The 22,059-nt window shown below is 44.3% G+C and overlaps 1 protein-coding gene across 2 annotated transcripts in view; it reads right to left on the bottom strand.

Annotated features, from left to right (window-relative positions):
* Positions 1–6,918: 6,918 nt before the first annotated feature.
* The window catches only part of GTF2F2 (general transcription factor IIF subunit 2), a 96,411-nt gene continuing 81,270 nt past the window's right edge, over positions 6,919–22,059 (bottom strand). For both annotated transcript variants that reach the window (XM_054837513.1, XM_054837504.1), the window contains 2 exons: positions 14,709–14,852; positions 6,919–7,807 (listed from right to left, as the gene is read on the bottom strand). In XM_054837513.1, the coding sequence (XP_054693488.1) occupies positions 7,688–7,807; positions 14,709–14,852 (264 nt within the window). In that variant the 3' untranslated portion in view covers positions 6,919–7,687. The remainder of the gene's footprint in view (positions 7,808–14,708; positions 14,853–22,059) is intronic.

Below are 22,059 nucleotides of genomic sequence, written 5' to 3'. Positions count from 1 at the left end.
CTCTTTAGTTTTGTACTTTTGTGGTTAAGGGAGTGACTACTGTGCTGGGTGCATGTCCCACGGTCCCCTTGGCCTTTTGCCCTCCTGCCCCACTGCTCCCCCTCAATGCCTGCTCTGTCTCACAGTTTTGCTGCCCCAGCTGGGTCTCACCCCATCTACAAATCCACCCCTTTTTGCCCTCCCAAAGCATCTCTGCTGTGTCTCCAGCCCACAGCCCTGTGCAAGGGTTCAGCCAAGTGCTGGCAAAAAAATATCCCACCTCCTGCGGGCCAGTGAACTGTGCTGTTAACATCCGAACGCTGCTGCAGCAGCATGTTGCTCCTTGGCCACCTGGTTTGAGGAGAAAGGGTGCAGGTTTGGGGATGTTCATGCAGCGGAGGGAGCACCTGGTGTGCTGGGGGAGGCACAGGTGGGGCCATGGGGAGCTGCATACCCCCATTGCCCCCTCTTAGGTACCCAGCTGAGCCAGCCTGGCTGGGTCCCTTGGCTTTGCCCACTCAGTGTGGGTGGGGGGGTGTATGCCAGAGCCCAGGTGGGCAATGGTCCTGGAGCCTCATGCAGCCCTCTGCTTTGGCAAGAGGAGGGAGAGCCTGCAAAGGGAAAACTTTAAATCAATGCATGTAGGGAACAGAGTGGGGTTTGGTTTGATTTGGTTTTTTTTTTTTTTCTTTCTCACTTGGTTTAGCTCAAGGCCAGGAGGGACTTACCATAAGCTTAGGACATGGTTGTTGTCAGAGAAGTAAAATTAGATTATTGAAAAAAAAAAAAAAAAAAGCTGAAACTTGCTTCCTTCCCTTAGCAAGGGTCTGGCTGTTTCAGGCCAGCCCACTGCAGCCCTGGCAGCGCTTTCAGCGGCAGCTGTCTAGGGAGGATGCTTTTATTAAACAGCAATAGTATCTGCATCAAGATACCTCTGCTTTCTCACGTGCTGCTGCTGGCTTGGAGCAGGTGAGATGCCTCCCTCCACTCCCATGGCCCTCTGGCTGCACTTCAGCTCTGCAGCTGCTTCCCTGGGATTGGGCTGCAGTTGTAAACGGGGATGTTTCACCCTGCACCAGCCGGCAAGTCAATCTTTGTGTTGCTGCTAGCTCACAGCGGGACAGCAGCAGCAATACACCGTGTTTGTTTAGTTTTGAGGAGAAAAAGCCTGAAATTCTTTGCCATAAAAAGCCCAAAATGCATTGCCAGGAGCGCAACTGTGCTGGTTTGTGGTCCCTGTGCCTTGGCTGCCTTTGGTTGGAGCTGCAGCTGGAAGCTGTTGTGTAAAGATCACAGCCAAGCAGCTGTGGCCAGGGCTGGGGGCCTGGGGAAGCTTTTTTTGGGTGCTGACAAATGCTGGTGACCCTGGAAGCATGGCAGGATGTTGTTGAGGATGCGCGTAGCTGGCTGGATGTTTGCAGCCATCAGAGCTGTGTTCATCACCTTCCACTTCTGGCAGAAAGGGGCCAAACACCCTACGAGGTCTTTTTAGACTATTTTGGTGTGTGATCCCAACCTTGCCAATGAGGCGGCGGCTGAATGTGGAGAGAAAAATGATGAGCGGTTGTTTCTCTGCAGCCCTCCCGTTATCCTGGCAGCTGCTGGTGCCTGGTCAAGCTGCCCATGGAAAGGTGTTTCAGGAGGTTGGTGCAGCCCCTCAGCCATCGGCTTTGGCTGCCCCGGCCCAGCAGCCACTGCCTGGCCGCACGTGCCATCTGCTTCACTCATGGCAATGGAGCTAAGGGTGCTTTGACCCCTCTAAAGCCACCTGATTTTTAAGCAGAAAGGGCAAGATGGCAGCTGCCCATGAGTAGAAGGGTTATGTGTTTATAGCCGCCTTGCTTACTGCGGGCCAGGCAGCTTTGGGAAGGCCACGCAGATGGAAAAATCCCGCGGCTGGGGCTGCCTGGGCTGGTGGACCCTGCATGGACGCGGCTGTCGCTGCCTGCCGCCTCTCCCATTGCTGGGGTATAAATAGCCTCTCCCGGGGCTGGACTGGGCCAGGCAGCGGAGGGAGGCTCTCCAGGAATCCACGCTGGGTTTTATGTGAGCCTCTCTGGAAAAAGGCCTTAAATTAGATGTGCGAGGCCCGGGGCGGGTCGGGCTCATCCACCTCCTGCCAGTGCTATTGACCCTTCCGACGCAGGGTGGTGGGGGCAGCTGGACGCGTGCAGGTGCAGACCCAGGTGGCTGAGGAAGGGCTCTCCATTGCTTCCCTTATCGCTTTTAAGCAAGGCTTTGCCCTTGCCTGTTCCTCTGGTGCTTGGTTGTCCGTCTGGCAGCTGCTGAAAGCCTTCCCTGCCTCCTGGAGGTGCTCAGTCCGCTCTCAGGAACGAGCTCCAGAGGTAAAACTAGTTAATGGAGTAGAGGTGAAAAGAGACAGTTGTTCCCTTCCTTTCAAGATTGAAAGCCAAATACTGCAGCTTCTCCCATTTATTTGCCTATTAATTGCAAACACACCAGCTGCACAAGCCCAAACCCCCATGTGACGCCATCAGGAGCAGAAATCCCCTCTCAGCTGACTGCACTCCTCCAAGGGACACAGTTTGGGTGAGGTACTTCTATGACCAGTATGACCAGTACCAGGCAGCTCCTTGCGCTGGGAAGGAGAACAGGGTGGCTGTAAGTTCAGCTGCTGGTGCTCAGATCTTGCCCTAGGTGTGGTTAGCTGAAGCGATGCTCAGTGGCACCTGTGTTCATCGACCCCTCTGGCTTATGGGTGTCCCATGCTCCCCATCCAAAGATATTTACTAATTCTCTATTCCAAAATGCCACAAACTCCAAAATTTTTGTGTTTGACAGTTGAAGGTGGAAGAGTTTGACCTGCTTGAGGCAGACAAGGGATTTGAACCTTAAGATGCCTGCTGTAGCACTGGGTGCCGAGCTCTTCTGGAAGGGACCTTTTTTAACTTTTTCTGTTGGAGTTTGTCATTCTTGTGCAAATAATTAAACATTCCCAGAGAAAGGCTGACCCCGCGGCCTGGTAGCCACACAGAGTCTTGGTTAGGAGAGCCAGGAAAGAGTCCTCCGGTCCTGCCACCGGTATGAGAAATGGGGCAAGTTGTACACAGCCACAGCTCTTTGAAAAGCTGGAGAAGCGGAGCTATCTTCTAGGTGATCCTGGAGCAGCAGCTTGGATCTGATATGCATTAGCAAGAAAAATGATTTTTTAGGAGTCAATAAATACAGTGAGTAATGAAAAATGCCATCCTGGCGACAGGGATGCGTAAACGTGGGTGGGCAAGGCTGACACACGCTGGAGCTACGTTCAGCTAGAGCCAGCTCCAAGCAGCTGGTGAAGACAAGGTGTAGCTGACTCAAAGCACAGTCGACTTAGGGAGCATCCACTGGAATCGCAGCAGCTAGCGAGCTCTGATCCCGCTCTAAGCTCTGTGTCAAAGATGTGATGTCAGCAGCAGACATCTCGGAGTCACGTAACTTTCTGCTGGCCCATGGCTAATATTCCCACTCCCGTTCCTTGTGCGTCCTTCCTGTCCCACAGCAGCCTCCGGGCTGGCTGCAGGCAGGCAGCAGTGGGGACAAGCAGATGTTTAGAGCTGTGAGCTGGCGGTGAAGGAAGCAGGGCAGCACTGGGACCAGCCTGTCCCATGTTGGGCTCAAACCCACCCCCTGTTCCCCCTGTGGCAGTGGCAGGGTCCAGGCTCTCCCAGCCCACTGGCACGGGGATGTCTCTGCTGGGGCAGCTGCGTCGGCTCAGGCCCGTGCCTGTACCAACTGTGCTTGCGGAGTGCAAAATTTCTCATGACTCAAAGAACTGGTCATTTGGGAGAGGTAATGTTAGACAAGAAGTGCTTTTAATTTCATTTAATGGCATTTAGAGCATTGATACTTGTGCCAGTGCCTATGGGACCCGCTCATGGCCTGATAGTCAAGAACATCTGCGTGTGCAGAGACAGCAGCACATGGGAAGACCAGCAGGAATCGGTGTTTTATCACTGCCGCGAGTTCAGAGTTTAAGTTAATCCAAACGTGGGGGCTGGGGAATCAGACTTGAACGCCTACGGGCCTCCTCCTCTTCTCTTGCAGCAGATGGCAATCCTGCTAACAGCACTTGCGTAAGGTTCCCTTGCAGAACAAGTGGAGCAGAGCTGGAGAGTTTTTGCTGGTTATTACATGCTGGATCCAAATGAAGTTGCCCCACACGCTCAATCGTTATCACATGAAGTTAGACACAGTCCTGCGGTGCCTTGCGTTACTGCAGAAGGGAGAACGTGGGGCCTGTAGCAGCGTGTCTACCCCACTGCTTCTGTCTTTAGGGTGGGATGTGCTGCAAGATGCCGTGGCTTGGCTGCAGGCTGGATGATGACCCACCACCAGCACCTCACGCCACCACCTCCATCTTTCCTGTGTGCTCCCACGGGGCAGGAGCCAGCAGAGCCCCGGAATGCATGGCCCGGGTCCTGGCATTGGCACAGGAGAGCATCCTTCCTCCTCTAGGTCAGCACCCCCGTGGGCCTGCTGTGCCCACCTCTCAAGCCACGCACATTGCGTGGCTGCTCCTGGGGCTAAAATTCCAGTTGCACCCTAAAAAGCTAAAACGCCTTCAAAATCATGCAGGAAGCAGGTAAAAAAGTGCTTCATGAGCTGCCTGGCTTCTGGACTGCCCATTATTTTCTTAGTTTATCCTGGTGTAGCATTTCCTAGTTCCATTTTGAAATGGAGTTTCCTCACTCTCCTGTTCCCCATTTTTGCCTTGAAAACTGGCGCTACTCCAGAGAAGTGAAGCAGGGCACCTTGGCTTTCCTCAACCTTTCTGTTACTCGTTGGTTGAAAACTCCACTGCTTGTTTACTTCTGGCACTCCATGTTTTTAATGATGCCCATAAAGACCTTTTTTTTTTAAAAAAAAACCCATAAAACCCATTAAAAAATGGTGTGGTCGGTATACTTTCCATTACTCCTAAGTAGAGCCTGTTTACCTTGTCCAAAGGCACTCTGCAGATCAATAAAATATCTTCTTTACTTAGATCTTCTGGCATTTCATGCTGGCTCATTATGTCCCTCTCAACCAAAGACAAATTGTGAAGCAGTATACTCACATGAAACCAAAAATAAAAGCAGATCCAAAATACTTTCCTGCTAAGCTAGTCCTGCTGGGGATCCCACCAAAGGTAACCTTTTCCCTCTGAAACACCATGATCGTTTTTACCTGTGGCACTGAATTACAAGGCTACTAAATCAGGATTGCACGGCATCCCCCTGCACCATTTTAGAAGCACAAGGCAGAAGTTGACCCAGACTTTCTAGGTACCTCAGCTGTTCAAACAGGACATGAATCCAACAGAGGAGCCCAGCTCATGGAAGTTCTCATTCCACGTGGTTGGGAACGCAATTCTCCGGAGGACTGGAACAGCACGAGGACGGCAACGCGTGCAGGCTCTGGCTCGTGCTGGGGAGCACATCGTGTAGCGCAGGAAGACGCCAAGGCTGATTTCCTGGGTCCCTCTCAGCATCCTCAGGTATCTCCTGCAGCCATGAGCAAGCTGGGTCCTGCTCGTAGAGCCTGAGGAGACACGAGTTAATGGCAATATTTATGAAAGTACACATGCATCCCTGGAACATAATGTGCTCTTCAAAACCTCTCAGTAGTCCACCTCGTCTAGTCTACCTCCTAGGAACTGGACACTTCATGCCACAGAAAGCTGAACACCATCAGGAAGCATATCTGTAGAGAGACACCTGCACAAACAATTCTAGAAAAAAAAATGAACTGAGCAAAATTAAAATGCGTGACATATGCATAAAGGGTAAGAGTTGTTTTACAAACCTCCGAAGGCATTTGACCTCCCTCCAAACCTTCCACTGCTTCCAAGTGGACCAGTAATGGAATGTTTGCTTTTCGCGCAGACCTATTATTTTATTAGTGTGTGCAAAATTATGCACACATCTGAAGGACCTGAGGGAATGTGAAAGTTGTGCTATAAAAAAAAAAAAAACCAAAAAAAAATCTCACCTTCTGCTTCATTTACAGGTACACTAACGAGGTTTTTTTTTTTTGGGGGGGGTTGTTTTTGTTTTTGTTTTTTTTTCCCCACTGTTTTTTTTGCTCTTTTTTTAACATAAAAGCTTTGAGAATATAATTAAATAGTCCCATCCCATTGCTCTCCCAAAAAGGATGCTGGGCTGCATCAAAAGAGGTGTGACCAGCAGGTCGAGGGAGGTGATCCTGCCCCTCTACTCTGCTCTTGTGAGACCCCACCTGGAGTACTGCATCCAGCTCTGGGGGCCCCAGTACAGGAGAGACATGGAGCTGTTGGAGCGAGTCCAGAGGAGGGCCACGAAGCTGATCAGAGGGCTGGAGCACCTCTCCTAGGAGGACAGGCTGAGAGAGTTGGGGTTGTTCAGCCTGGAGAAGAGAAGGCTCGGGGGAGACCTTACAGCAGCCTTCCAGTACCTGAAGGGGGCCTACAGGAAAGCTGGAGAGGGACTGTTGACCAAGGGCATGGAGTGATAGGACAAGGGGTAATGGCTTTAAGCTGAAGGAGGGTAGGTTTAGATTAGATGTTAGAAAGAAATTCTTTACTGTGAGGGTGGTGAGGCACTGGAACAGGTTGCCCAGAGAAGCTGTGGCTGCCCCCTCCCTGGAAGTGTTCAAGGCCAGGTTGGATGGGGCTTTGGGCAACCTGGTCTAGTGGAGGGTGTCCCTGCCCATGGCAGGGGGGTTGGAACTAGATGGGCTTTGAGGTCCCTTCCAACCCAAACCATTCTGTGATTCTATGATTCTATGAATAGACAACCCCTTGCAACGTGCATTTCAAAACTGGGGGAAGAGAGACATGGACACATTAAGCAATCTTCCCCAAAAGATGCAGAAACCTAGTGGCAAAGCCAGCAATAAAACCATGGTTTGAAAAAAACCTTCATACTTATGCTAAATCACAACGTGTTTTCAGTCAAGAATGTAGAACACTGCATGGTACAAATTAAAGCAACGCTTTTATTGATTAAACATAAACATAAAACATAGGTAACATAATAAAAACCAAACAAAAGATAAATCTATTCCTTGATATACCTAACAGACATTTAATTTTTTTTTCCTCAGTAATCACCTGGAGGGGGATTGTCTTCTTCCCACTGGTCTGTGTATCCAACAGCCTTTGCTTTAGGGGTTCTTAACTGTGTTGATTTGTTCCCATGGAGTCTAAGGACGGTGATGAGCACCGTGGCTGTGGCTGTTTTCCCTAAAGCCTGATCCCAAGAGCAGCATCACGTCCGTTCCACCCAAACACTGCACAAAGGGTTGTGCATTTTTGCAGTCTTCCAGACAAAGTCCTGACAGATCCCAGCAGAAGCGAGCATATTAACCCAGTTCTACGGGAATGCAAACCCACAAAGTTACGGGATCCTCTAGGACACGTTTTCCTTCAAAGTCATCGAGGCTTGGAAAAGCCACAAAGCTATCAAGAAAAAGTAAGATCAGAATTCAAAATATTTCCAATAAAGATAAATCTAACGCAAGTTTATTCTATAAATATTTTTTTCCTGTCAAAAGACAAAACACTTATAGAAACGTACAAGAAATATTCCTTGGGGAAAAAAAAAAGAAGCTACAGAAAATTACAAAGCATCAGCTGCTTTAATTTAACTTGAACCTTGCAGAATGGCGCTGTGCTTAGTCCTGTCTGTAAACCCACTATGGTTCCCTCAGTGCAATCACTGTAATTCTCTCTTCGTAAACACTTTTGTTAATCACTCTTGTCTTCTCCTTGGTAGTGTCTGTATTCTGGCTTCAGCTCCCATGTGTTTTTGTGGGTCCCCTTCACGTTGTAGATGCCTATTTCTCTTAAAATTTCTTTCAAGTATATCTGAAAGAAAACAAAAATTCAAATTATACAAGCAGGCAATTGCCACAGTTCCTACACGATGTCACATGATCTGCTCAATCACATCGACTAGGTTCATAAAAACGACCTGGCAGACAGCAAGCTTGGCTGATTGGCACTAACTCGTGCGATAACGACTCTGCGATAGACCTCGACCCCCCAGGCTCCAACAGGCATTTGCACCACCGGGGTGCAGCACCCGATCCCCAGGGGTGACAACTCCCGGGCTGGCCTTGCGCAGCCCTGCTGGGCGGCAAAGCAACAGATACTGGCTCGAGAGATGCTCTGTGGGCTGCCGAAACGGAGCTCCCAGCGCCTCTGGGAAGGCGATGCCGAGGTGACTGCAAGACCTGCAGCAGCAGCACCCACCCACGGGTGAGCTGGCCGAGACGCTCCCCAGCTCCCATCTCAGGATGGTGTGCTTGCAAAATCCAAAGGCTGAGAGATGCCCGACATACCCTCAGTGTTAGACGCACAGCTGGTCTAAAAATCTGTGCGCTGTTACGTTTCTCTGGGGACACGGGCGGGCTTTCTGCCCTGGGAGCTCGCTGCCGCCACAAGCCAGCGAGCCGTGCGGGTGGGCGCTGTGCGCCAGGGGCTCCCGCTGTGCAGGTCTGCACCGCACCGTTATCTCACGCGTCTTCCTCCTCCTGGGATTTCTCCACCTGAGCTAAAAGCTCTTGGCTTTTCGGCTTTGTTGTGGTTTTAACCCATCTGGCAGGTAAAACAACCACACGGTTGTTTGGCTCACTCCTGCCCCTCCTTGGTGGGATGGGGGAGAGAATCGAAAAGGAAAAAAAGGTAAAACTCGTGGGTTGAGATAAAGACAGTTTAATAGGACAGAAAAGGAAGATTATCATTATTATTAATAATAATAATTAATAATATACAAAACAAGTGATGCACGGCACATTTGCGTACCACCTGGAACCAATGCTCAGCTAGTTCCCAAGCTGAACCGCCAAGCCAACCCCCCAGTTATATAAAAAGCATGATGTCATATGGTATGGAATATCCCTTTGGCCAGTTTGGATCAGCTGTCCTGGCTGTGTCCCCTCCAAGCATCCTGTGCATCTCCACCCTTCTCACTGGCAGGCCACTAAGAGAAGCTGAAAAGTCCTTGACTTAGTGTAAACACAACAACTACTTGGCAACAACTAAAACCATTGGTGTGTTATCAATATTATCCTTATCCTAAATCCAAACACAGGACTATATCCGCTACTAGAAAGAAAATTAAGTCTATTCCAGCCAAAACCAGGAGAGGCTTCCTTGGGCTGGGATTATCTTGAAACTGCGCGCCTTATTCGGGCCCCATCAAAGCCCCAAGCTGTTGCTTTTCATGCATTTTTGGAAAGCTTGAACCATTTTATTATGGCCTCATGTTTAGAGGAGAGCTGAGTAGGTACCAGAGCATTTTCCAATATATTCCAATATTAAAGGAAGAGAAATTAAGGAGAAAGAAGAAAAAAAAGCAAAGCTATGATAACCAGTACTATAATCTTCAATGCAAGACACCTCACTAATATCACCCTCCTTTACTCTTTAGAGTAAACACCAGTAACTTCTTTCATTTTTTTAAAGAGCCGTTTACCTACTTGTTTGTTTAAATATTAATCCAGACTGACTTAAGTGGATTGCCATGGCAACCGTAGATCACAGTTTAAGAATCCCCACATTAAATTCATAATTGCTTTAGTTGGAGCAATTTAGTCCTCTTAGAGTGCATATATTGAACTGGAGTTACTGGAACCCTTGTGTTTTCTGTTTCCACAGTTCCACTAAGCAAAAATATCAACATACTCCAACTCATAAAAAAAGCAAATATTTGTTGATGACATAGGAAAAAAAGCAAAGCTGTTTGCCCAGTCTCCTCCTCACACTCTTCCCATTTTTTCCTAAATGGAAAAGTTGGGAAATAAATGGGAAGTATGTTCTCAGTCAGTAAAAAAGTCTCTTTTAGAGAAACCGATTGTTTCTGTCTCTCTAGGCACACATCAAAAATTTAGAAAGCAAAAAAATTCAGATCCCACACTAACAATGATACTTCATGTGGACTCATGCAGCGAAGTGATTCTTAAAAACCTCTCTCGAAGCAACAAGGGCTGTTTAAAAGATCACTTTGCCTGACAAGTAAGAAAGATGACCATAACAGATTGCATATACAAACCAGTTTCTTAGGGTCTTTGGGGGGGGCAGGGGGTTCCTTTTGCACTGCGGTGACAGCTCTTCAGTCTTCAAGGGTGCCTGATGCAAACCCCAGCAGGTGGCAGCAGGAGATCAACATACATCCCTTCGCACACCTTTCACATCTCATCTATTGCAGAGATGCTGGCATTTATTTGAGAGCCAGGTACCTAAGACCAACGCAATCACTCCAACAGCAATCAACGCACAAATGTTTTTGTACGACGACACTGCTGTTGCGCAATGCATTTTTTTAAAAGGTGATGAAAGCAGGTGAAAAAGTGATTTCTATGTAAGTACGTGTAGATGTGTCTACCTGCATATCCACTGCTTTGCTTGCAGTCCTTCTACATGCATGCGAGGGAGCTTTCAGTGGTGTCACTGATAGACACACTTCAAAAGATGGCAGAGTGGGTGGAAGAAACACTCAGATTCAAGGTTAAATTCTGCTCTAGACCACACAGATTAGTGAGAATTGGAAAAAAAATATAATTGCATCTCGTCCCACAAAGTACATCTATATGTAGTTCCTGGGCTGAGAGACCTAGTCTGCATCCGGGAAGCCAGGTCACAAGGCATGAGGATGCCGCAGGGCTCAGGCAGAAGAAAACCGCTACAGCTGCGTGGTCCATGGCTCCCAGCAGCTCGCTGCTGTTTGGTGGCAGTACCTTTGGGTGACTTTTTGCATGATGCCTTTCACTACTTGCTCAGCCCTCCAAACCACCCACCCAGTTAAATGATTACTTTTCATTTCAACTCATTTTCAGACCCAATTTCCCAAGCAGTTTGGCTTCTCTCTGGGAAAAACTTCCAAGAGTTTCGATTTAATGGCATAACAAAACAGAACAAAACCAACCCAAACTGAATAGCAAGGTAACATCTGTGCCACAAGTAAGGACACTTCAAGCTGGGACTGTGAACTGCAGCAACTGAGTTATGGGATGGGAATATTGCAAGGTATTCCCATTTGCCATCTCTGCTGCAGGGGGAAACAAGGAGTTTGACTAGATGAGTTCAGGAGATGTTATGATTTTTCCTGCAGGATCACTTCTTCCAGAAACCAGGACCTTCCACCTGGGTCTGCGCTGTGCAGGTTGGCCTATATGTCTGGAAGCATACTACTCAGTCTGATACGACACCATCAAGAGAAACCCCTCACTTCCTCCAGTGGTGCCAAATACTGAATTTTAGAGCCTGGTGAGCACTAATCAGGAGCCAACAATTTCTTCTCAAAAAGGGATTTGGCACGTTCATATACATATTAGAACACAGAAGCTAATCTGCGGGTAATCTGTTTATACATTTAAGGCATCCTCTGTTACATCTTCCCTCATGATTTTTTCCATAAAGAGTGAATTATGGGATAAAAAAAATCTGAAAAGCTGAGAGAGGAGTTAACTTCCAAGCTCTGAAAACCCTTTCAAAACTTTGAGGGGGAAAAAAACCCCACAGCACTTAGGATAACCATTGCTTAAAGCTGAAATAAAAGAAAAAAATTGCAAAGAATCTACCCCATTTTGAAAAAGACCCCAACAGTTCATATTACATCACTGGTTCCATACCGGTTCCATTCTTCACAAATATTTGATTGCTCACATAAAAAGCATACCATGTTCTCAACCATTAAGTCCAAATCTAGAATTACTGCAATATTTCCAGGGAGAACTTGGTATTTATATCTGGGTAAGTGGCAACAGATTTGCCTATTACTGCAAATTGTTATTTTTCATTAAAAAGGAAAACAAATAAACCCAGGTTTCCCTAATATAACGGCAGTTTGCATTCAGAAGAGACTTGCTTTGTGATTAAAGAATAGACATGGCAGCAACTTCCTGTGTAACATGCAACATATTCTGTGGCAAGGATTTAATTTACTATTTACATTTACCATTACGTAAGAAAAAGACCCTCATTTATTTGTTACTTCACTAAAAAAGATGTTGATTCCCTTAGACAAATGTGTTTTAAATATTATTAGCCAGTGATGTAAGCACCTAGAACTTCATTTTAACAGGAGCTGAGGAGACAGCAGCAGCATTTTTTTCCTCACGTCTGAAAATAACCTCAACATTTAGAAACTCAGAGGAGAAATTACATACCCAGACAATCTTAGACACTATGACAGAAAATAAAGCAGCGAACACTCAGCAGAGATTAATTAGCAGCCAGCCTCTGTACAGCACGGGGAAAGCATGCCTATTCACCTGTTGGCATTTTACATTTTTTTTTGTCACGTATAGCTGCTCTGCGAACAATGAAGTCACAGTGAGCATTAGGAACAGATACTTTATCTGCAGAAAAAACCTCAAAAGTTGCACACCAGAGGTTGAAGTCTGCGGCACCAGGGATGGCCGCACGTGGAGCCAACACCGGCTGAGCAGCAGGAACCAAGGGGTAGTGTTTTTAAATGGAAATGGATGCCGTTAGAAGTTTTTAATGCGAACCCAAATAGGAAATTAGGATAGCTTTAGATGAAGGGGTAGATGACATACTGAAAGATAAGTTTTGAATTTATCACCATACTGGCTACCCAGCAAATGAAGAGAGGCATCAGGAAGAGGGATTTGGTCATTTATTTTCTCAGGATGTCTGGGTGTGAGGAGGCTGGATGGGCACCAACACCTACGGCAAAACCCCAGCCGGAAATGAACACAAAACCCCTAATTCTGATACACAGCTCGAAATGGAGATCACACAGCCCATGCCGGGGAAGAGGGTTTAACAGTTTGACTCATCTCAGGAGCCCTGAGAGACTTTTAGCCATCGGTAGAGACTCAAATAAGAAACACAGATGCAAAGATGTAGTCCAAATAACATGTGATGTTGGGTCAAATTAGTTCATGACTTCCTTTTAATGTGTCTGTATTACTACAATAGTTAAAAAATCAAAAGGCTATATTTGCTGAGATGAAAGTACACAGCATAGATCCACTGTGCTATGGGCAGAATATATTCAGGAGCATATGATGACAGCAGAGATATATAGACAGGCATAGAAATTTATCATAAATATAATAAAAGTATTAATGTGAGGTATTTTGCAAACACAGAGTACAAAACTACCCTATACATCTAATCCTTAGGGCAGCGACTAAGACAAAAATTGGATTAATCTTGCCCAACTTTTGGTGCTTAATGAAGAAATGTTGTGTCAGAAGCAGAGCTATTCCAGGCTCCTTTGAGCTGGTGCAGAGAGACAGGTACATTCAAGAGGCAAATCACATCACAGGAGGAAGAAAACTTTTGTTCTCTGATGGCGTAAGTGGGAGTTGTAGGTGACTATTTCTACCTGAAGTCATGTTAGACAGGATATATCTAGATCTACTTACATTCAAAGTGATCAAGCTAGTGACTGTCACACCTATCTCTTACAAAAAAAGAAAAAATCTTAACATTTTCTTGCCACTCCCACCATATCTTTCTCCCAGTCCTTCCTCCTTCTCAGCTCCCATGATCCACACATCTTCTCTGCCACGCAGATAAGGAGTTGACTCATTAGATAAATGAATGGAATAGAAGACATGAATACATTAGCCAGCTAGTTTCTTCCAAGGTACTAGAACACCATGAACCTACATGTATTTGACTTGGGTAACATCTTCGTGCAGCTTCTTAACCGAACAGATTGCACACCTCATATTATACAAATCCTCTGATAAAGATCCACTTAATTCTAAATGTGAACTGAGCAAAACTGTTAAGCATCTCCATTTTCCCCCTCTTTTACAGACGAATATTTTTTCCATAATCCAGCTGTTCCTTCTTCTGCCTTAGCTCTAACAACTTTTGAAATTGTTGCTCCATTTAGACTCAAACATAATTAAGTCCCTTTAAGTTTTCTGAAAAGTGCAGCTGGGTTGAGGATAGATACCAAAGTCAGCAGTGAAAAACATCAAAAGCACCAAAGATACTTCACATGTCATTGTCTCCCCCTGCTCCCGCTTGGTCTGCTCGAGGAAAGCTTGGACAGGGGAAGAAGGGAAAGAACTGGAAAGTTAGGGATCGTAGATGAAGGAGCTGGCAGACACTGCAGGATAACACAACCATCGTGTGAGCACATGTCTTTGTGCTTTTCTTGTTTGTGTATCAAAACAGCTTAAAAAAACCTAATCAAAACGAACCCCAAATATCAAACCACCAAACTCCTACTCTAAAAATTATTCTATTTGTAAAGGAAATCAAGTGGGTTTGGGGATATTGACATGATGTCTGAGTTCCTAACATGGATAATGTGTGCATTTAATACTAATTCCATGAAACACAATTTTCTAGACCCACAGAGAAAGAGTAACCCCTGTTGCTATGCCACGATAAAGTTCAGAAGCTGAAGGAAGGGCTGACCACCCACTTACACAAGCTCTCTACTGCCGACTGCAACAGAACTAGGCTATTACTTCAGCGAGGACAGGAGTAGCATGGGACACATCAGAGCATTATATAATTTGGTTTCTAGTATTAAAGAGAAGAACCTAAATAAGAAAGAGACCATTTAGGCTACTTAAATCACCTCTGCCAAGAAACTACACGGTTCTGCGATAGTGAACTTAAAACCTGATGATTGTCGTTTGTTGTATAAAGACATTTAGAGAGGTGTTTCAAAGGCATACAGCATATATTAAACTATATTCTGGATATGGAAAATATACACAATAGTAACTACTGAAAATGGTTATATTACAAGACTACTAGTACGTACCACCGGCTGTTTGGTTATGTCCACCAGGTCTTTAATGTTGTAATACTGATGTTTCTCAAAGGCTGAAAAAAGCATGTCCAGCACTTGTTGTTTATCAGCTCGAGCCCGTTTTCCATCTTCTTTCTTCTTCTTCTCATATTCAATCTATCAGATACAAAACACGTTTTAAAGACATTCATATGTAATGCTGTGTAATTGTCAGTGCTGAACATTATGAAATAAACCCCCTTCTATTTAATAAAACACTGTTCAATGACTCAGTGCTTTTCATCTGGAAAAATTTCTTTTGAGCACTCAAATGTTCTTTTATGAACATAAACTAAGCAGTTTGTCCTCAGCACAATAAGCTTTTCAGATATCTATCTCTGCTTTAACCAGTAAAACTCCCAGAAACAGAGCCTGCATGATATGCCCAAACCTGGAGAGAGAATTCATATTAGTACAGAAATCCAAGCTAAAATGATACTTTCACTCCACCTCTGTTGATACCAGCTTCTCAAGTATAACGACAGTATCAAACAACCTACAAATTGCCATACTCAGGAGAATCCACGGACCAACATGGCTACATCCACAATCATAATAATCAGCTGCCCAAAGGATGCTCAAATGGCCCTTGGACACTGCCCCATCTGCTCCAGAAACAGCATTCAAGGCAACCACTCTGTGGTACCACTCCACACTTCGAGGACGTGGAGGGTATCTCTTCAGGAGAAACCTGAGTAGCACACACAAAGTTATGGTTGTGCAAAGAAAAACTTTCCAAGCAAGTAGAGGCCCCTTGTTGCCACACATCATCCTATTTCAGAATGCATATTAAAAAGTACTTAACTATTATAATCTGCACAAGATGACTGTATATTTTTGCACAAACTTTTATCCAAAAATACTTCCTGCATTTCCTCAGAGTCATCATCAGAAGCAAGATTTGCACAGACCAGCACATCGCAAAGAAACCCCAATCAGTATGGGAGTCGTTCTGCCTCTGATGTCTCAAACCTGATCCTCAAAAGGAAGACCTTCAGAGAAGAAGCCTAGAAATGAAAATTCATAGTTCTACTGGATAGTACAAATCTTATTTTTAAGAAGAGAGATTAGTTTTAAGGCACAATTTATTTTTTCCTATGTTTCCTTGCCAGCTAACTCCCTCCTACTCTCTGGGTGAAAATAGCCTGTCTCTTGGCATCTGTCCCAAAGTGGCTAAAGACTATTACCACCTTTGCTGTTGCTTACAGGTCTCTGGTGAGCCAACTCTCTTTCAACTCCTGAAACAGATGTATATCATTAAATTGAACGCAGGGCAATTGTTCCCAACCCGTAGCTTGAAGCTTGTTGCTTCTGCTTAAAACCTAAGACGGACTTGGGCATCCAAATACTTGTCTGCTCTTCCAACTGCATGTTAGTGTTATAAAAGATACAACCTCTCCACGCAAACCCATACAATTGATTTTTATCCACTAATACACTTTGATATAATTATTTAACTCTTTAGCTTCTGCATTTAAAAAAATAATATTAAAACCAGTAATAGCTTTGTAACAATAGCAAACTGGAGCAGCAAGTAAAAGAGCTTCACACTGCAACATGTTGGTTGCCATGATCTACAGCAAAATTGTTATGCCACAGAAACTAGAGTAGGAACATAGATCTAGGACATTGGCCTTGCTATTAACAATAGTGTGTCAAAATATTTGCTTCTTCTGAAAGTACAACAGACAATTCATTAGGAGCTTGAATAGGTTTTAATTGTTGAACTTGAAAAGGTTTTAATTGTAAGCTTTGGAAGCCCTGCTGGGGATTCCACTTCTGTTTCTCTACCAGTATGGTCTCACTATACAGGATAAAGCAAGTAGACTGCATCTAGTCATAAATGCATAAAGTAGAACTGCAATGACATTGAGATACATAAGAACAAGTCTACTCAGTTGAGACACTTCAAAACCCAAAATACATATGGGATCCATTAATATAATAGAAAATTACTACACAGCTAAAGGGTATAATATGACACCATTCCTGTGGTTGTAAGCTGAACTCTTTACCAAGCAGCATGGCCAGGGTGTGCTCAGGGTTATCTGCCTTGCACCTCCACCAACCAAGCAGTTGGCCAGTTCTCCGCTGGGTATATTCACATAGTTTTACAGGTATTGGAGAAACTGGGAAAATCTCATTAATCTAAAAGTCTACTATGACCTACAGCACTACTCATGTCCTGGTAGGTGAGCAAGGGTTTCTGTATGAAGCACCAAAGAAATGATACAAAGAGTGGGGAGTAAGACATTGGCCCTTTGCTGCATTAAACGTAGGATGAAATAGGAGATGGGCGAGAGTGCTACCTGCAAGATAAGCAATACACTAAATCAACTGTTTGATTGCCAAAAAAGTCTTTGCATCTGATCTTCAACTGATCTGATGCTAGTCAGTTTGCAGCATTAAAAATGCTTTTAATTTACACCTGGCTTAAGTCAGAATTTCCTAACATGTATGATTAGCACTTACATTTTTCCTGCCAGAGAATCCATCTCTCCAGAGCAATAATCTACTACCACTGCCATGTTCTAACTCAGTGCAATGGTGTATGGACTTGCTGTAAGGACACAGGTGCATTGTGAGGACAATGAAGTATGCAGGGTTTAAAACAAACATTTAAATTTTTTTTTAGTATGAAGCTGTCCCTTTGGTCTTCAAAAATACATGAATTTGTCACATCTCAGTCTAAAGCTTAAACTTCACACGAGCATTGAAAAGCATCTGTTATGATCAGAATCCCATTGCACTGTATATTTTGGAAGTCTCATTTCCATCCACAAGAACAATTTTGGTTTCTATTTTCTAATATCATTTGTATTTGAAAACTGCTTCTTTGCTTTGTAAGCTGGAGAGAGTCAAAGGGAAAACACACTGTCATATACGTAATGAGACTGACAGTACTTCAAATAAACGAATGAGTAAGATCATAATGAAGTATGTCAGTATCATCATTTTATATGGAATGAAACCAAGACAGAGAAAATACCTGGCATCCACAAAGTTGCAGACAGTGCCATGTTACATTGTGTTTTCAGAAGAAAATTGTAAACAACAGCAACCCAAACATTATTAAAAATAATCTAATCTAGTTAGGTACAACAAATATTTTTGTTCCTGTTTGAAAACTGCTCCAGATTCTTTCCCTTTGGTAGTTCATGGTCAAACACAGGAATTACTGTCCTGTAAGATATATGTACCACATGGGAAGGAAAGCACAAGTACAACTTCAAAAATCAAGACATCATGGAATAATTTAGGTTGGAAAAGACCTTTGAGATCATTGAGTCCAACTGTTAACCTAGCACTGCCAAGTCCACCATTAAACCAGGTCCCTAAGCACCACATCTACACGTCTTTTAAATACCTCCAGGGATGGTGACTCAACCACTTCCCTGGGCGGTCTGTTCCAATAATTGACAACCCTTTCAGTGAAGACATTTTTCCTAATACCCAATCTAAACCTCCTCTGGCGCAACGTGAGGCCATTTCCTCTCGTCCTGTCACTTGTTACTTGGCAGAAGAGACCAACACCCACATCACTACAACCTCCTTTCAGGTAGTTGTAGACAGCAATAAGGTCTCCCCTCAGCCTCCTCTTCTCCAGGCTAAACAACCCCAGTTCCCTCAGCTGCTCCTCATCAGACTTGTGCTCCAGACCCTTCACCAGCTTCATTGCCCTTCTCTGGACGCGCTCCAGCACCTCAATGTCCTTCTTGCAGTGAGGGACCCAAAACTGAACACAGTACTCGAGGTGTGGCCTCACCAGTGCCGAGTACAGGGGGACGATCACTTCCTTAGTCCTGCTGGCCACACTCTTGCTGATACAAGCCAGGATGCTGTTGGCCTTCTTGGCCACCTGGGCACACTGCTGGCTCATATTCAGCTGGCTGTCGACCAACACCCCCAGGTCCTCTTCTGCCAGGCAGCTTTCCAGCCACTCTTCCCCAAGCCTGTAGTGTTGCATGGGGTTGTTGTGACGAAGTGCAGGACCCGGCACTGAGCCTTGTTGAACCTCATACAGTTGGCCTTGGCCCATTGATCCAGCCTGTCCAGACCCCCCTGTAGAGCCTTCCTGCCCTCAAGCAGATCAACACTCCCACCCAACTTGGTGTGGTCTGCAAACTTACTGAGGGTGTACTCGATCCCCTCGTGCGATCATTGATAGAGATATTAAAGAGAACTGGCCCCAGTACTGAGCCCTGGGGAGCACCACTTGTGACCAGCCACCAACTGGAAGTTAACTCCATTCACCACAACTCTTTGGGCCCGGCCATCCAGCCAGTTTTTTACCCAGGTGTTTATACATTGACACAGTATATTCCTGGAAACAGAGTTTTCTAATTAGCCACTGCAATCATTTGCAGTGGGCTTTCTTGAGCCTGAATTTTCAGCCTTTTTTGACTTAGGGATTCACAGAATTCTCCAGTTTCTCTGTGCAGTTGCTGTTCAGGTCATGGCTGATACTGGTAAACAACACTCTACAGGATTTTTAGTAGAGCCCTATTACATTTGAGACACTGGCTTGTGGGACACTAGGACTGGGAACATTAAAAACGTTTTGAATATATGCACACGTCAACATTTTGCAGTAGGAGGAGATGGATTATCCAGTTTTAATATGTTGCCAGAAAAGCCTCCGATATTTTAGGGGTCAAGTCCAGAAGATGGTAGGAGAGATGAAGGTGTCTCCATTTGCAATGCTTGACTGACTTCTGGATTCCTGCATACACCTGAGGTAACTTTTCAGTGTAAAGACCTCTGCATTTGGTTTTGAGGTTAGCAACTTTTCTTTGAAAACTTTTCTTTTTGTGAAAGATAAAGACAGCCAGTTACAGGCAGCATGACTCTGCCATTGCAGCAGCTATTATGCCTGCTCTTACCAACCCTTCTGCCATTTTCTACCTCCCCAAACAACAAAAGCAAAATGAACAAGAAGAAAAACAGAAACAAATTGCAACCTCCTCAGGTGGAAGGTCAAGCTGAAGTGATGGAAGAAACCCATCTCCTCCTTTTCTGGTTTTTGTTTTGTTTTTAAGGAGCAAGAACAAGAGCGAGGCACTGAGGTTATTCCTTCTGTACGTGGCAGAGCTACAGGAATAATGGGTAAGTAACATGGGCGTAATGGGAAAAGCTACTGGGACTCTCAAGACAATCTATGAGAACAACAACAAAAAATCCATGGTACTGCTTGTACCTCTTCAAATGACATACAGCGAAAATGTGCTTAGCTAGCAACTAGCTACAACTCTCTCTCTCTCCATGTGGAGAAAAAAAAATACTTGCTTTAAAATTGATGCTTCCTACACAAAGGAACAAAGTAACAATAAGGAAATTCTCAACATTATCTTCATTGATGTTAGGTCTCTGACAGGACTGTTTCATGATTTGGTATAAAATCCTAATTATACAAATAACGGTCTCCTGGAAAATAACACCAAGTAGTCTTTTTAACCAAAGCACAATCTTTTTTTTTGCTAGTAAATTGTAATGCCCAGCATTCTTCGTTCTCTATTATTTTAGTGCCTCAGTACACTCTCCCCAGTAGAAGCTTCTATTTTACATTCTCTGAATGAGGTCAAATAAATCAAGGAAGAGTGTTTGTATTTCCTATACAAATGCAATGTGAATATTCTAATATTCTTAATTCATTAATGTATAAAAACAACTCACACAGAAAACTGAGTATCAAACCCTCCCTTTGTTGAAAAGTTATTTGCAGCTGGCATCCCAGTTGCCCACATTTTAATTAGCAACACTCCAGCATTTCCCTCCAACTTCAGCAACAGCTCCCACTGTTGTCTGAAAACACCGAGCGCATTGTGAATTGCTATTTAAAAAAAAAAAAATACCAACATAATATCTGTTGCTGTTTTCTTCTTTTTGTCTTGTGAATACGCTGCTCATAGCAAGCTACAATGCAGCCTTTCTTTTTTTTTTTCCTTCCTGTTTGCTTTGCAGACAGGATGCTTTATACACTAGGCTTAAAGGACTTTTTGAGAGTCCCATTACAGAATGGATGTACACTGTAAACTAATTAGATTTCTTTAAAACTGTATGGTTTTTAAATTTAAAAAGCATTAAAATACGATTTGATTTCAAGGAAGGACCATTTTAGAACAAGCTGTCAAGTGTAGAAGTTGTGAGTTTATCCCTGCAAGACTTCATACAGAAATCAATTTCTCTTTGTTTACCTTCCCAGTATGTTGCTAAGCTTGCTGAAAGGCTGCCAAAATTGCCTTCTTGAAGGTGTCATTAATACTGAAGCTGATGTATTTCTCTGCTTCAGCAGACAGCTAATACAAAGGTGATAGAGAAGTGAGACTAAATCTTCAAGTTTCATCTGAAGATGTTTGAAAGAAGTCTTAAAGGTTTTCCCATCCCCTTGAAACATGGGTTTCAACCTCTGTAGTACGGGAGAGCAGGATGAGAGGAAAGAAACCTCTGAAGGGGTAACCACGACCACTAGAGAATTTCTCTGTTGTATTACAAAAAATAATTAAGTGACAGACAGATTCCAGCTGCAAGAACATTAACATTGCAACCTTGTAAACATGCGTAATATTTACAGATATACAGAAAGTTAAGGTCCCTTTCCCAGAGAAGAAAAGCTGAATTAAAATCACGGCATATATTGTAATAGAATTGCAATTTCTTCTCATAAAAAGGTGGGCTTAATATAATTGGTTTGGAAAAAAAAATCACTAGCACTTTCTCTGTCCTTAATAAAGGCAAAATTGCTATTCAAACAAGCTATTGCTATTTCCAATCCACACGTAATTTCCTTCCCTCCTCCTTCCTCTTGTATTTCATTTAGGGGTTCACGGAGCAGCCACACTTAAGCTCCATTTAATAGTCTATCATCTGTTCCTTCAGGAAATGTTACCCCTTTCTTTCTTATTTAGTAGATCCTCATTCTTTCCTCAGAAACTCCCTGGAAGATGACTGAATGCATAAGCACGTACATTCTTTTTGTTCTTTCTTGTGAAAAGCTTTGTCCCCAACAGGGCTGTCATACAATCACAAGCAATGCAGCAAGTTTTAAGAAAGCAACTGCTGCTTGAAAACAGCAGAAAAAATTAACCAAGAGGTTTAAAAAGTTCATGGACTTGTGCTCCCAGTTGTACATCCTTTCAGCCATCTAACCTGCATCTTAATAAAAGACTTAGTGAAAAGAAAGATGGTGTAGAAAGTAGTCGTGCCTGGGCCTTTAGAGTCAAGGCACGGCCAAGAGTGACTCAAGTGTAAGTATGTCCTACTAGATTTTTCCATCAGAACACCTTTAAAGTAGATATGACAAGTAAACACTGCCAATGGATTGCCA

This window comes from Grus americana, chromosome 1 (genome assembly GCF_028858705.1).
Source record: "Grus americana isolate bGruAme1 chromosome 1, bGruAme1.mat, whole genome shotgun sequence".
NCBI classification, from domain to species: domain Eukaryota; kingdom Metazoa; phylum Chordata; class Aves; order Gruiformes; family Gruidae; genus Grus; species Grus americana.
This window is presented reverse-complemented; position numbering and strand designations above follow the sequence as displayed.